General features: G+C 45.0%; 1 protein-coding gene across 2 annotated transcripts in view; it reads left to right on the forward strand.

The window, feature by feature from the left end:
• The window catches only part of LOC110522075 (serine/threonine-protein kinase D3), a 57217-nt gene that overhangs the window by 38918 nt on the left and 3708 nt on the right, over positions 1-14591 (forward strand). For both annotated transcript variants that reach the window (XM_036975625.2, XM_090232425.1), the window contains 11 exons: positions 111-291; positions 662-785; positions 1046-1123; positions 3016-3292; positions 11290-11342; positions 11499-11571; positions 12071-12177; positions 12618-12779; positions 12959-13057; positions 13247-13514; positions 14377-14462. In XM_036975625.2, coding sequence (XP_036831520.2) covers positions 111-291; positions 662-785; positions 1046-1123; positions 3016-3292; positions 11290-11342; positions 11499-11571; positions 12071-12177; positions 12618-12779; positions 12959-13057; positions 13247-13514; positions 14377-14462 — 1508 coding nt within the window. The remainder of the gene's footprint in view (positions 1-110; positions 292-661; positions 786-1045; positions 1124-3015; positions 3293-11289; positions 11343-11498; positions 11572-12070; positions 12178-12617; positions 12780-12958; positions 13058-13246; positions 13515-14376; positions 14463-14591) is intronic.

Genomic DNA, 14591 nt, shown 5'->3' on the forward strand with positions numbered 1-14591 from the left:
CGCTTGAATGTTTCATCCTTGGGTATTTTTTTTCTTCTACTTTTAAAGCGTTTCAAATCAATCAATCAATCAATATCAACCCCCCCATGCTCCTGTGTTTCCTGTCCCAGAACCAGCCAGCCCAGGCCCCGACTCTGAGGCCACCATGGAGGTGGACAACAGTTATGTGAACAGCGAGGGTAGCCAGAGCATGGAAGACCCAGAGGAGCCCTCCACCCCAGACGATAAGTTCTACATAGAGGGGCCCTGTCTGGAAGGGGACAAGGACGAGGAGACAGTCAAGGCTATCAGGTACTTGCTTCTTAGTCTTCTTTGTCCCGGGTGGGACATAATGCCTCAGCTATCCTCTGCCCCTGGAGTGTGTATTTGGCCACAAGATTGTGCGATGTCCCGTGAGAGACCCGTCTCTTCCCGCACAGCCACCACTGGACTGGAAGGGATGGAATGGCATGTTTAACTCATTGAATACCTATCACGTGTGTAGATGCGTTCAATTGTGGAGCTCCTGTTGTGTGTACTCTGTCCTGTTTTGTATATGGGAAAAGGGTTGTGAGTTTGTTGAAACAATCACGTGGGCTTTATAGATGTGTGTCAGTGCTTTGGCTATTGACGCCAGGGCTCACGTTCGTTCATTCATGCGAGCTCTTGACACTTTGTGTAGCCCCATGACGAGCACTTTCATCCCCCTAATGCGGGTGGTTCAGTCCATAAAGCAAACCAAGCGGAAGAGCTCAACCATGGTTCGGGAGGGGTGGATGGTCCACTACACCAGCCGAGACAACATGGTGAGAAACCTCGTTTATAACCCTGGATTGTCGTTTTTAGCTGAATCCCAAATGGCACCCTGTTCCCTTTTGTAGTGCACTGGCGTTGACTGGAGCCCGATTAGTTCCTGGTCAAAAGTAGTGCACTGCATAGGGAGGTAGGGTGCTATTTGGGATGCACACATAGTCTTTAATCAATAGTCTCTAATCAATAGTCTGTATAGAGATGATATTGGTTTCAGAGTTCTTGATGATAACTCACTGCTTTTATCCGTTTCCAGAGGAAGAGGCATTACTGGAGGCTGGATAGCAAGTGTCTGACCCTGCTGCAAAACGAAACGGGATCCAAGTATTACAAGGTAGTGCGTCTCTCATTATACCTTCCCCGTCCAATTATAGCAGTTACACAGACAAAATAAGACATTACACAAATAAAAAGACAAGTCTGTAGCGTGAGGCTCTGAGACAAGCTAGAAAGTCCTGTCATACCGGTAATTGTTTTCTATTTATGAAGTGAACATTTTAGTAATGTTTTGTGGTGTTATTTTAGGACAGTAAGGTGTTGTCTTCCTCCTCCTCCCACAGACAGACAGGCAAGGCTATATTTTTCCTCTCTATTCTCTCCTCCCTTCATGTTCTTTTTCGCATGTGACCTATTGAGCCCCTCAGAATATCACTAATCCTTTGAAGACCTCGGAGGGAGACAGAGAGAGAGAGGTAGAGAGAGAGGTAGATAGAGAGGTAGTATGAGAGTGAGAGAGAGAGCAAGAGGTAGAGAGAGAGGTAGAGAGAGAGGTAGAGAGAGAGGTAGAGAGAGCGGTAGAGAGAGGTAGTGACAGAGAGAGGTAGTGACAGAGAGAGGTAGTGACAGAGAGAGGTAGAGAGAGAGGTAGAGAGAGAGAGGTAGAGAGAGAGGTAGTGAGATAGTTAGAGAGAGAGAGGTAGTGAGAGAGTTTGTGAGAGAGATTGTGAGAGAGATTGAGAGAGAGATTGAGAGAGTGATTGAGAGAGGTAGTGAGAGAGGTAGAGAGAGGGTGGTAGAGAGAGGTAGAGAGAGAGGTAGTGAGAGAGAGGTAGAGAGAGCAAGGTAGAGAGCGAGAAAGAGAGAGGTAAAGAGAGAGGTAGAGAGGGAGTGAGAGAGAGCGGTAGAGAGAGGTAGAGAAAAAGGTAGAGAGAGGTAGAGAGAGAGAGAGAGAGCGGTAGAGAGAGAGGGAGACGTAGAGAGGTAGAGAAAAAGGTAGTGAGAGAGAGAGGTAGAGAGAGAGGTAGTGAGAGAGAGAGGTAGAGAGAGAGGTAGTGAGAGAGAGGTAGGTAGAGAGAGCAGTAGAGAGAGAGAGAGCGGTAGAGAGAGAGGAAGTGAGAGAGTTAGAGAGAGAGGTAGAGAGAGAGCGGTAGAGAGAGAGAGAGAGAGGTAGTGAGAGAGTTAGAAAGAGAGGTAGAGAGAGAGGTAGTGAGAGAGAGCGGTAGAGAGAGAGGTACTAAGTAAGATGGGAAAGCGAGAGATGGAGTGAAATGGATTGAGAGAGATGTAAAAAGAGAGGGGAAGGGAGAAAGAGGTGGAGTAGGAGAGAGCCCTGTGGCTAAGCCTGCTCCTCTTGTGGCGGATAGTCAGCACCAGGACCGGGGGGCTTCCCTGTGCTGTCTCTGGCTGCTGCTCCCTCCCTGCCTGGCAGGCTGCCAGCATGCCTTGTGCCCAGATTGGGGAGGCACGTCCTGCCTTTTAATCAGGGGAGCGCTTTGCTTCCCCCCGGCCCGGCGGAGCGCCCTGTCATGTGGCGCACTCAGCAAACCGCAAGCAGTTCTTCTGATACTGGCGACAGAGGCGTGGAGGGGCCCGGGCGGGCGCAGCAGACTGGGCTGACTGAGAGACGATTGGCTGGCCAGCAGCAGAGCAGTTCCACTCCTCTCTCTCTCTCTTTCAGATGTTTTTTTCACCTTGTGGGTGTGTTGTCCCGCTCGGCTACAACAGAGGAAAGAAGGCGGAATGTTAAACTGGACTTGAAAAGCCCAACACACTTCATTCCTTAAAGGCTGTCAGAGAGTAAGGAGAGGCCATAGCAGAGGAAAGGAGAGGGGGGGAGCTAGTAAATGTGGGACAGTTAGGACCCTATGCTGTAGGTGTATTAGTTCCTGGAAAACCACTTTTTAGCAACTGATTGGAGGAACCTCAGCCTCACGGCTCGTTTGATTGGCTGACAATTCGTTGTGACCTTTGGTGACCTTTGAGCTGCTCATCTGACCCCATCCTCAGGAGATCCCGCTGTCAGAGATCCTACAGGTGGAGCAGGTGCAGGACTTCCACAGCCTGGCCCAGGGCAGCAACCCTCACTGCTTCGAGATCATCACCGCCACCATGGTCTACTACGTTGGGGAGAATAACAGCGGTCAGTTCCATAACCCTGCCCTGGCCGCCACCGGCGTGGGGCTAGAGGTGGCCCAGGGCTGGGAGAAGGCCATCCGGCAGGCGCTGATGCCTGTCACTCCCCAACCCAGCATCTGCACTGGCCCTGGACAGGGCAAGGATCACAGTGAGTAGAGTGGGAATCCTTCTGCTAATGTGATTGAGATCTGCTGAGGAGATGAGTGAAATGTAATGTAATGTCACGTATGTATGTATGGGTGTGTGTGTGTGTGTGTTTGTGTGTGTGTGTGTGTGTGTGTGTGTGTGTGTGTGGCTTGAGTGTGTGTGTGTGGCTTGAGTGTATTTTGGCTTTTTTGGAAAACACAGAGGGACTCCATTGTGGCCTCCCGCTGCCGGCTCAAAGTCTATTACTGGAAAATGAAATGGCGGCATTTTAAGGCGATTTAAGGGATATGAGGATTTCTGAGGCCTTTTGGATTTATCTCTGGCTGTGATAAGTGATATGAAAATTCCTGCCATTAATGAATTGATAGAGAGTGACAACATACACTGAAATAAAATATAAACTGAGCTACAGTTCATATAAGGAAATCAGTCAATTGAAATAAATCCAGTAGGCCCTAATCTATGGATTTCACATGACTGGGAATACAGATATGCATCTGTTGGTTCCAGATACTTTTTTTTTTAAAGGTAGGGGCGTGGATCAGAAAACCAGTCAGTATCTGGTGTGACCACCATTTGCCTCACCCATCGCGACACATCTCCTTCACATAAAGTTGGCTGTTGATTGCGGCCTGTGTGGAATGTTGTCCCACTCCTCTTCAACGGCTGTTGTGAAGTTGCTGGATATTGGCGGGAACACGCTGTCGTACACGTCGATCCAGAGCATCCCAAACAGGCTGAACGTCGATCCAGAGCATCCCAAACAGGCTGAACGTCGATCCAGAGCATCCCAAACAGGCTGAACGTCGATCCAGAGCATCCCAAACAGGCTGAACGTCGATCCAGAGCATCCCAAACAGGCTGAACGTCGATCCAGAGTATCCCAAACAGGCTGAACGTCGATCCAGAGCATCCCAAACAGGCTGAATGGGTGACATGTCTGGTGTGTATACAGGCCATGGAAGAACTGAAAGAACATTTTCATCTTTCATGAATTGTGTACAGATCCTGAAACATGAGGTGATGGCGGCGGATGAATGGCACGACAGTGGGCCTCGGGATCTCGTCACGGTATTTCTGTGCATTCAAATTGCCATCGATAAAATGCAATTGTGTTCATTGTCCGTAACGTATGCCTGCCCATACCATAACCCCCCCGCCACCATGGGGCACTCTGTTCACAACGTTGACATCAGCAGACTGCTCGCTCACACGACGCCATACACGCTGTCCGCCATCTGCCCGGTACAGTTACAACTGGGATTCGTCTGTGAAGAGCACACTTCTCCAGCGTGCCAGTCGGTTACAACGCTGAACTGCAGTCAGGTCAAGACCCTGGTGAGAACGACAAGCACATAGATGTGCTTCCTGAGACGGTTTCTGACACAGTTTTATCAGCTGTCCGGGTGGCTGGTCTCAGATTATCCTGCAGGTGAAGAAGCCGGATGTGGAGGTCCTGGACTGGAGTGGTTACACGTGGTCTGCAGTTGTGAGGCCGGTTGGACATACTGCCAAATTCTCTAAAACGACGTTGGAGGCGGGTTATGGTAGAGATATGAACATTCAATTCTCTGGCAACAGCTCTGGTGGACATTCCTGCAGTCAGCATGCCAATTTCACGCTTCCTTAAAACTTGAGACATCTGTGGCATTGTGTTGTGTGACAAAACTGCACATTTTAGAGTGGTGTTTTATTGTCCCCAGCACAAGGTGCACCTGTGATGATCATGCTGTTTAATCAGCTTCTTGATATGCCACACCTGTCAGGTGGATGGATTATCTTGGCAAAGGAGAAATACTCACTAACAGGGATGTCATCTAATTTCTGTACAACATTTGAGAGAAATAAGCTTTTTGTACGTATGGAACTTTTCTGGGATCTTTTATTTCAGCTCATGGAACATGGAACCAACAATTTACATGTTGCGTTTTATATTTTTGTTCAGTGTAATTGAGTTCAACTCAGCAACACAATTCGTGGTCACACAATGGAGTACAATGTGAGTCAATTAGGGACAGATCAAAATTTGCTGGGGGGAGGGGCTGGTCCAACTCAACGTGTCATAGAAAAATGCACCCCTCTCCCCAGTGTAAAAAATTCCTTCACATGACCCTCCCTTATACTGTAAAATAAATTAATCACCCTCCCCCCTCATAGAATTAACTGAAAATAATGTTTACGACCACAAATAACAATAACTGTAGCGACTTTGTGTTTATAAACTTGGATATTGATTTTGTCACAAAAGCATGCTGAAGTGGCAAAGTTGATGCCACGCAGGGCTACGGGCCACAAGGTTGAGGGTTTGCCGACCACCACGTACAAGCTCACTCCCTATGCCTATTTCATAACACTACATTTAGTTTTAAGTTCCTCAGCGTACACATCACTGACAAAATTAAATGGTCCACCCACACAGACAGTGTGGTGAAGAAGGCGCAACAGTGCCTCTTCAACCTCAGGAGGCTGAAGACATTTGGCTTGTCACCTAAAACCCTAACAAACGTTTACAGATGCACAATTGAGAGCATCCTGTCTGGCTGTTCACCGCCTGATATGGCAACTGCACCGCCCACAACCGCAGGGCTCTCCAGAGGGTGGTGCGGTCCGCACAACGCATCACCGGGGGCAAACTACCTGCCATCCAGGACATCTACAGCACCCAATGTCACAGGAAGGTCAAAAAGATCATCAAGGACAACAACCACCCGAGACACTGCCTATTGACTCCGCTATTTTCCAGAAGGCGAGGTCAATACAGGTGCATCAAAGAGAGGGCCGAGAGACTGAAAAACGGCTTCTATCTCAAGGCCATCAGACTGTTAAATAGCCATCACTAGCAAAGAGAGGCTGCTGCCTACATACAGACTTGAAATTATTGGCCACTGAAATGTCAGAATAATAGTAGAGGGAATGATTTATTTAATCTTTTAATTCTTTCATCACATTCCCAGTGGGTCAGAAGGTTACATACACTCAATTAGTATTTGGTAGCATTGCCTTTACATTGTTTAAATTGGGTCAAACGTTTTGTGTAGCCTTCCACAAGCTTCCCACAATAAGTTGGGTGAATTTTTGGCCCATTCCTCCTGACAGAGCTGGTGTAATTGAGTCAGGTTTGTAGGCCTCCTTGCTCACACACGCTTTTTCAGTTCTACCCACACATTTTCTATAGGATTGAGGTCAGGGCTTTGTGATGGCCACTCCAATACCTTGACTTCGTTGTCCTTGGGGTCATTGTCCATTTGGAAGAACCATTTGCGACCAAGCTTTAATTTCCTGACTGGTGTCTTGAGATGTTGCTTCAATATATCCACATAATTTTCCTCCCTCTTGATGCCATCTATTTTGTGAAGTGCACCAGTCCCTCCTGCAGCAAAGCACCCCCACAACATGATGCTGCCACCCCCGTGCTTCACGGTTGGGATGGTGTTCTTCGGCTTGCAAGCCTCCCCCTTTTTCCTCCAAACATAACGATGGTCATTATGGCCAAACAGTCCTTTTTTTTGTTTCATCAGACCAGAGGACATTTCTCCAAAAAGTACAATCTTTGTCCCCATGTGCATTTGCAAACCGTAGTCTGGCTTTTTTATGGCGGTTTTGGAGCAGTGGCTTCTCCTTGCTGAGCGGCCTTTCAGGTTATGTTGATATTGGACTCGTTTTACTGTGGATATAGATACTTTTGTACCTGTTTCCTCCAGCATCTTCACAAGGTCCTTTGCTGTTGTTCTGGGATTGATTTGCACTTGTCGCACCAAAGTACGTTCATCTCTAGGAGACAGAATGCATCTCCTTCCTGAGCGGTATGACGGCTACGTGGTCCCATGGTATTTATACTTTCGTACTATTGTTTGTACCGATGAACGTGGAACCTTCAGACATTTGGAAATTGCTCCGAAGGATGATCCAGACTTGTGGAGGTCTACAATTTTTTCTGAGGTCTTGGCTGATATCTTTTGATTTTCCCATGATGTCAAGCAAAGAAGCACTGAGTTTGAAGGTAGGCCTTGAAATACATCCACAGGTACATCTCCAATTGACTCAAATTATGTCAATTAGCCTATCAGAGGCTTCTAAAGCCATGACATAATTTTCTGACAATTTCTAAGCTGTTTTAAGGCACAGTCAACTTAGTATATGTAAACTTCTGACCCACGGGAATTGTGATACAGTGATTTATAAGTGAAATAATCTGTCTGTAAACAATTGTTGAAAAAATTACTTGAGTCATGCACAAAGTAGAGGCCCTAACCGACTTGCCAAAACTATAGTTTGTTAACAAGACATTTGTGGAGCGGTTGAAAAATGAGTTTTAATGACTTCAACCTAAGTGTATGTAAACTTCTGACTTCAACCTTATATACTGCATTATATGCTATTCTACTGTATATTAGTCTATGCCGCTGTGAGATTGCTCGTCCACATATTTATATATTCTTAATTCCGTTCCTTTACTTAAATTTGTGTGTATTGGGTAAATGTTGTGAAATTGTTAGATAATACTTATTAGATATTGCTACACTGTCGGAACTAGAAGCACAAGCATTTCGCTAAGTCAAGCCATTGTTTATAGAGAAAATGCGAGCAGAAGAGCGAATGTAAACCAGGGAAAACCACGCTAACCTCCCCTGTGCCCAATAAAAAACCACACAACCCTCCCCGAAGCCCCCAAAAAAGTTTGACAACCCTCACCTACTTTGGACCACCCCTCCCCCCTGTGAATGAATATCAGTCCCTTAGCGATCTTTGGTTATTTGATGGTTACCTATTCTCACGGGTTCAAACTAGTGGCCTACCTACCTACCTCAAGCCCAAATAAAACATAGTTTCTATTGGTCGAGGTCTTTGGGTTCAATTTTGCGTCAACATTTTGCTTGTGTCCCAAATGGCACATATTCCCAAAATATAGTGACTCAGTTCAAATGTAGTGCACTACATAGGGAATAGGGTGCCATTTGGGACGCCACCTTTGTTCCACTGGCCTGTGCATTCAGTGCAGACAGCTTGATATATTTCTATTGATTGTGTTACATAAGCCCAGTCTTTGGGTGACCCAGCTGATTGGTATTTGGTGGCCCACTTCTGGGACCGGACTGCTGGTATAGATCAGTCCGAGTTCAGAACCAATGGAAACTCCAATGGAAATGTACTGAAAGTACAGGCTTTGGGTATTCACCTAAATAGATTTGTACTTATTCTTTACATACAGCATATAAAAATATACAGTGCATTCGGAAAGTATTCAGACCCCTTCCCCTTTTCCACATTTACATTTTTTTTAAGCCATATTCTAAAATGGATCAAGTCAAATAAAATCCTCATCAATCCACACACAAAACCCCATAATGACAGAGTGAAAACAGGTTTTTAGAAATGTTTTCTCATTTATTAAAAATAAAAGATAGAAATACCTTATTTACATAAGTATTCAGACCCTTTGCTATGAGACTTGAAATTGAGTTCAGATGCATCCTGATTCCATTGATCATCCTTGAGATGTTTCTACAATTTGATTGGAGTCCACCGGTGGTAAATTCAATTGATTGGACATGACAGTGCATGTCAGTGCAAAAACTAAGCCATGAGGTCGAAGGAATTGTCCGTAGAGCTCAGAGACGGGATTATGACAGCCCGCTTGGAGTTTGCCAAAAAGGCCCTAAAGGACTCTCAGACCATGAGAAACAAGATTCTCTGCTTTGATGAAAACAAGATTGAACTCTTTAGCCTAAATGCAAAGCGTCCCTTCTAAAGGAAACCTGGCACCATCCTTACGGTGAAGCATGGTGGTGGAAGCATCATGCTGTGGGGAGGTTTTTCAGGGACTGGGAGACTAGTCAGGATCGAGGGAAAGATGAACGGAGCAAAGTACAGAGAGATTCTTGATGAAAACCTTCTCTTATGCGCTCAGGACCTCAGGCTGGGTGAAGGTTCACCTTCCAACAGGACAAGGGCCCTAAGCACACAGCCAAGACAGCGCATGAGTGGCTTCGGGACAAGTCTCTGAATGTCCTTAAGTGGCCCAGTCAGAGCCCGGACTTGAACCCGATATAACATCTCTGGGGAGACCTGAAAATAGCTGTGCAGCAACGCTCCCCATTCAATCTAACAGAGCTTGAGAGGATCTGCAAAGAATGGGAGAAACTCCCCAAATACAGGTGTGCCAAGCTTGTAGCGTCATACCCAAGAAGCTGTAAGGCTGTAAATGCTGCCAAAGGTGCTTCAACAAAGTAAAGTAAAGGGTCTGAATACTTATGCAAATGTGATTTCCGTTTTTTATTTTTAATAGACAAAAAAAATAAATGTCTTTGTCATTATGGGTTATTGTTGTGTAGATTGATAGAGGGGAAACGATTCAATCAATTTAGCTTGAATAGTTAAGCATCATATCTACTTTAAATATACAGTACCAGTCAAAGGTTTGGACACACCTACTCAAGGGTTTTTATTTATTTTTACTATTTTATACATTGTAGAATAATAGTGAAGACATCAAAACTATGAAATAACACATGGAATCACGTTAACCAAAAATGGGTTAAAACAAATAAAAATATATTTAATATTTTAGTTTCTTCAAAGTGGCCACCGTTTGCCTTGATGACAGCTTTGCACATGCTTGGCATTCTCTCAACCAGCTTCACCTGGAAAGCTTTTCCAACAGTTTTGAAGGAGTTCCCACATATGCTGAGCACTTGTTGGCTGCTTTTCCTTCACTCTGCGGTCCAACTCATACCAAACCATCTCAATTGGGTTGAGGTCGGGTGATTGTGGAGGCCAGGTCATCTGGTGCAGCACTCCATTACTACTTCTTTGTAAAATTGCCCTTACACAGCCTAGAGGTGTGTTGGGTCATTGTCCTGTTGAAAAATAACTGCAAACCAGATGGGATGGCGTATCGCTGCAGAATGCTGTGGTAGCCATGCTGGTTAATTGTGCCTTGAATTCTAAATAAATCACAGTGTCACCAGCAAAGCACCCCCACACCATCACATCTCCTCCTCCATGCTTCACGGTGGGAACCACACATGCGGAGATCATCCGTTCACCTACTCTGCGTCTCACAAAGACACGGCGGTTGGAACCAGAAATCTCAAATTTGGACTCATCAGACCAAAGGACAGATTTCCACTGGTCTAATGTCCATTGCTCGTGTTTGTTTTATTATTGGTGTCCTTTTGTAATTGTTTCTTTGCGCTAAATTCGACCATGAAGGCCTGATTCACACAGTCTCCTCAGAACAGTTGATGTTGAGATGTGTCTGTTACTTGAACTCTGTGAAGCATTTATTTGGGCTGCAATTTCTGAGGCTGGTAACTCAAATGAACTTATCCTCTGCAGCAGAGGTAACTCTGGGTCTTCCTTTCCTGAGGCAGTCCTCATGACAGCCAATTTCATCATAGAGCGTGATGTTTTTTGCGACTGCACTTGAAGAAACTTTCAAAGATCTTGAAATGGTCCGGATTGACTGACCTTCATGCCTTAAAGTCATGATGGACTGTCATTTATCTTTGCTTATTTGATATGGACTTGGTCTTAGGGCTATCGTCTGTATACCACTCCAGACCTTGTCATAACTCAAAGGCATTAAGAAGGAAAGAAATTCAAAAAAATGAACTTTTAACTAGGCACACCTGTTAATTGAAATGCATTCCAGGTGACTACCTCATGAAGCTGGTTGAGAGAATGCCAACCTGTCATTAAGTCAAATTGTGGATACTTTGAAGAATCTCAAACATAAAATAAATTTAGATTTGTTTAACACTTTCTTGGTTACTACATGATTCCATATGTGTTATTTCGTTGTTTGGATGTCTTCACTATTATTCTACAATGTAGAAAATAGTCAAAAATAAAGAAAAACCCTGGAATGAGTAGGTGTGTCCAAGCTTTTGACAATTAAGAATATAATCATGTTTCCTTTCCTTGGACCTGCTTCAAATAGAGCTTGATCATTTACTGTTTCCAGAGCCTCACAGAATATTTTTCTTGTCTCTTCAGAGGACCTTTCAATCAGCATATCAGTGTCTAACTCACAGATCACAGAGAACGTGGTAAGTGTATATCAAAGACCTCATATTAGATATGTATAGCTACAGCTTCACAAGCATTCCTGATAACTGAGTGATTTAGGAATATTTAAAAATGTCTGCAAAATGTTAGATGGATTGTCTGTTTAGTGAAATATGTTTTTTATCTTTTTTTTTTAGGATATCAGTTCAGTCTACCAGATCTTTGCTGATGAGGTCCTGGGGTCGGGCCAGTTTGGGATTGTGTATGGAGGTAAGTCAGACTGACTCTACAGTAGTTCCATTGGCTTTATGTACATTGTGAAGTGGGAAGGAAATTCAGCAACTCTTCAGGACCGTGGAAGTTGAAAAGAGCTTTTTTGTTGTTGCTTTTAACAGTAACAAAGCTATTTTTTTGAATCAACTTCCACAGTCTTCCTTAGAGTTTCTGAATTTCCTCTTCACTTCAGTTTGCTCCTCAATTCATGCACCTTGGTTGGAGAGCGTGGTAGCAGCAGAGTTCCCTTCCCTTTGGCTTCATGTACATCCATCCAGCCATGTTTTCTTCTCTTTATAGTGGCTTTAATTCACAGGGAGAGGGAGGCTACTAAGCTTGTTTTTCTTTGTATGCTTTGCAAATAAACTTTTATTAGTGGAATTCCTCGCCGTCGGTCTATTCTATAGTTGGAGACAGAGGAAGAAATACAGACAGTTCATTTGGAACAGTCTGCAGGGAGTAGCCTGTGATTTATCTTTTTAATGTCCGTGCTTAGGTAAACACAGAAAGACTGGGAGAGACGTGGCCATCAAAATCATCGACAAGATGAGGTTCCCTACCAAGCAGGAGAGCCAGCTGAGGAACGAGGTGGCTATTCTCCAGGTAGACAAAGGGACTGTGAAGCCTGGCTCTTTCACAGCCAGTCTAGACCCCGATAGCCTGGGAATCTGAATCTTGTTAGCTACGTTTCGCTATAGTTTCACTGAAGAACATTAGTAAAACGTAGAGATCCAGTTTGGAGTCCCGGGTTAGACCCTTGAAGAGCTATTCTGAAGTAATGATGTACTTTTTCTGATTTCAAAGTGCGTCTGTGGACCCTGGTGTATACATATCTCCATTTGTGGAGTGTGGTGTTAGTTGATAATTTAAAAAAAACATCTAATGTGCCTGCAGCACTATCCTCTGCATAGTGGAGGTCATCTGTCACCAAGCACATAGAGAACACGTTTCGGTATATCCTAGGTCTCCTTCTCCCTAATTGCACGTCAGGGATAAATATTACATTTAGAATTGAATTAAATCCCTGTCTCCCTGCCTGTCAGAACCTTCACCATCCTGGGATCGTCAACCTGGAGTGCATGTTCGAGACTCCCGAGCGGGTCTTTGTTGTCATGGAGAAGCTCCATGGCGACATGCTGGAGATGATCTTGTCCAGTGAGAAGAGCAAGCTCCCTGAGCGTCTCACCAAGTTCCTAGTCACACAGGTCAGTTATAGAAAAATATCATTTATACTAATGAACCACAGTAACACTTTACGCAAAGTGTTTTTATTACTGTGTAATTGTTCCTGTACCCTAGAGATAATTACACAATACTGGTAAGCCACTGTAATTACCACAGCTCAGCCAATAGTAAGTCTCCCCATGTGCTTCGTGACCCACAGATCCTGGTGGCTTTGAGGCATCTCCATTTTAAGAACATCGTTCACTGTGACCTGAAGCCTGAGAATGTGCTGCTGGCTTCCGCAGAGCCCTTCCCTCAGGTGAGTACATGAGCTGTCCACCACAACAAGCGGACTGGGCTATTGGGCTCATTGTGATTTTGATTTATTTAACCAGATCAATTACTTATAATTACTTTGCTAACTAAATCATTCAAAATGGAACTTACCATTGGCAGCACAAGGATGGCAGCACAATGATGACCTTGGTTCCTATGTGTGTTCCTATAGGTGAAGCTTTGTGACTTCGGCTTCGCTCGCATCATCGGCGAGAAGTCGTTCAGGCGCTCCGTGGTGGGCACGCCCGCCTACTTGGCGCCTGAGGTCCTACGCAGTAAAGGCTACAACCGTTCCCTGGACATGTGGTCGGTGGGCGTGATCGTTTACGTCAGCCTCAGCGGGACCTTCCCCTTCAACGAGGACGAGGACATCAACGACCAGATCCACAACGCTGCCTTCATGTATCCTCCCAACCCCTGGAAGGACATCTCTGGAGAGGGTAAGAGCGAGTGGGTGGGTGCATCCCAAATGACACCGTATTCCCTTTATAGTGCACTATATAGCGAATACGGTGTCATTGAGGACGCACTGTTTTTTTTATGATCAAAAATACATGTTTTTTTCCTTCTTTACAACATGTCCAATTTTGCTATTATGGATCATTTATTTTGAGAGCCATCTATAGCACTCTCGCTTTGTAAGTAGATTCTAGACAATAGTCATGCACTGGCGCTTTTCACAGTCACCAACCCTGTAATCACCAAGTAATTGGCCATTACAGGATAAATACACTGTTGACTCACTCAGTGTACTTACAGTGGGATCTCTTGGGGTTTACTCCTGGTCAAAACTAGACTGTGGCTCCATCCCAAATGGCACCCTATAAGGCCCATAGGGCTCTGGTCAAAAGTAGTGCACCGTAAATGGAAAAGGGTGCCATTTGGGATGTAGCGTGTGTTCCTATTGGGTTGACCAGTAGACCGCCTTAGTTTCTGTCTTCACCTTTCTCAGTGTGGTCTTTTTCAGTCTCTCCCCTCAGAAAAAGAAGCCTACTGCTCAACTCTTTGGAAGTGTCTTTGGAACTGTCTTTGTTACTTTGAGACTGATAACAGCGTACTATTTGTGTAGTCCTAATTGACTCAACCTAGAGGTAGCCATGTACACTCTATATAAAAAAGTATATGGACACCCCTTCAAATGAGTGGATTTGACTATTTCAGCCACACCCGTTTGCTGACAGGTGTATAAAATCGAGCACTTGTCTGGAGTGGCCAGACTGGGGAGAGCTTGTGCTGGATGGAAATGTAGATCTCCCTTGTTTCTCATGTTGATGTTGTGCATGTTTGTCCATCCACTCACAGCCACGGACCTGATCAACAACCTCCTCCAGGTGAAGATGAGGAAGCGCTACAGTGTGGACAAGTCTCTCAGTCACCCCTGGCTCCAGGTAACACACCTGGACATTGACTAGGAGGAGCTACCTTCAGTCACACCATGTCCGTCACATCATTTAAATGCAACACATCTCTATGGTGTTCACAGTTCACTCTGTTATATAAAAAAAAAGGACTCACTC

Source organism: Oncorhynchus mykiss, chromosome 4 (assembly GCF_057628025.1).
Source record: "Oncorhynchus mykiss isolate SJ-2025 chromosome 4, ASM5762802v1, whole genome shotgun sequence".
In the NCBI taxonomy this organism is placed as follows: Eukaryota; Metazoa; Chordata; class Actinopteri; order Salmoniformes; family Salmonidae; genus Oncorhynchus; species Oncorhynchus mykiss.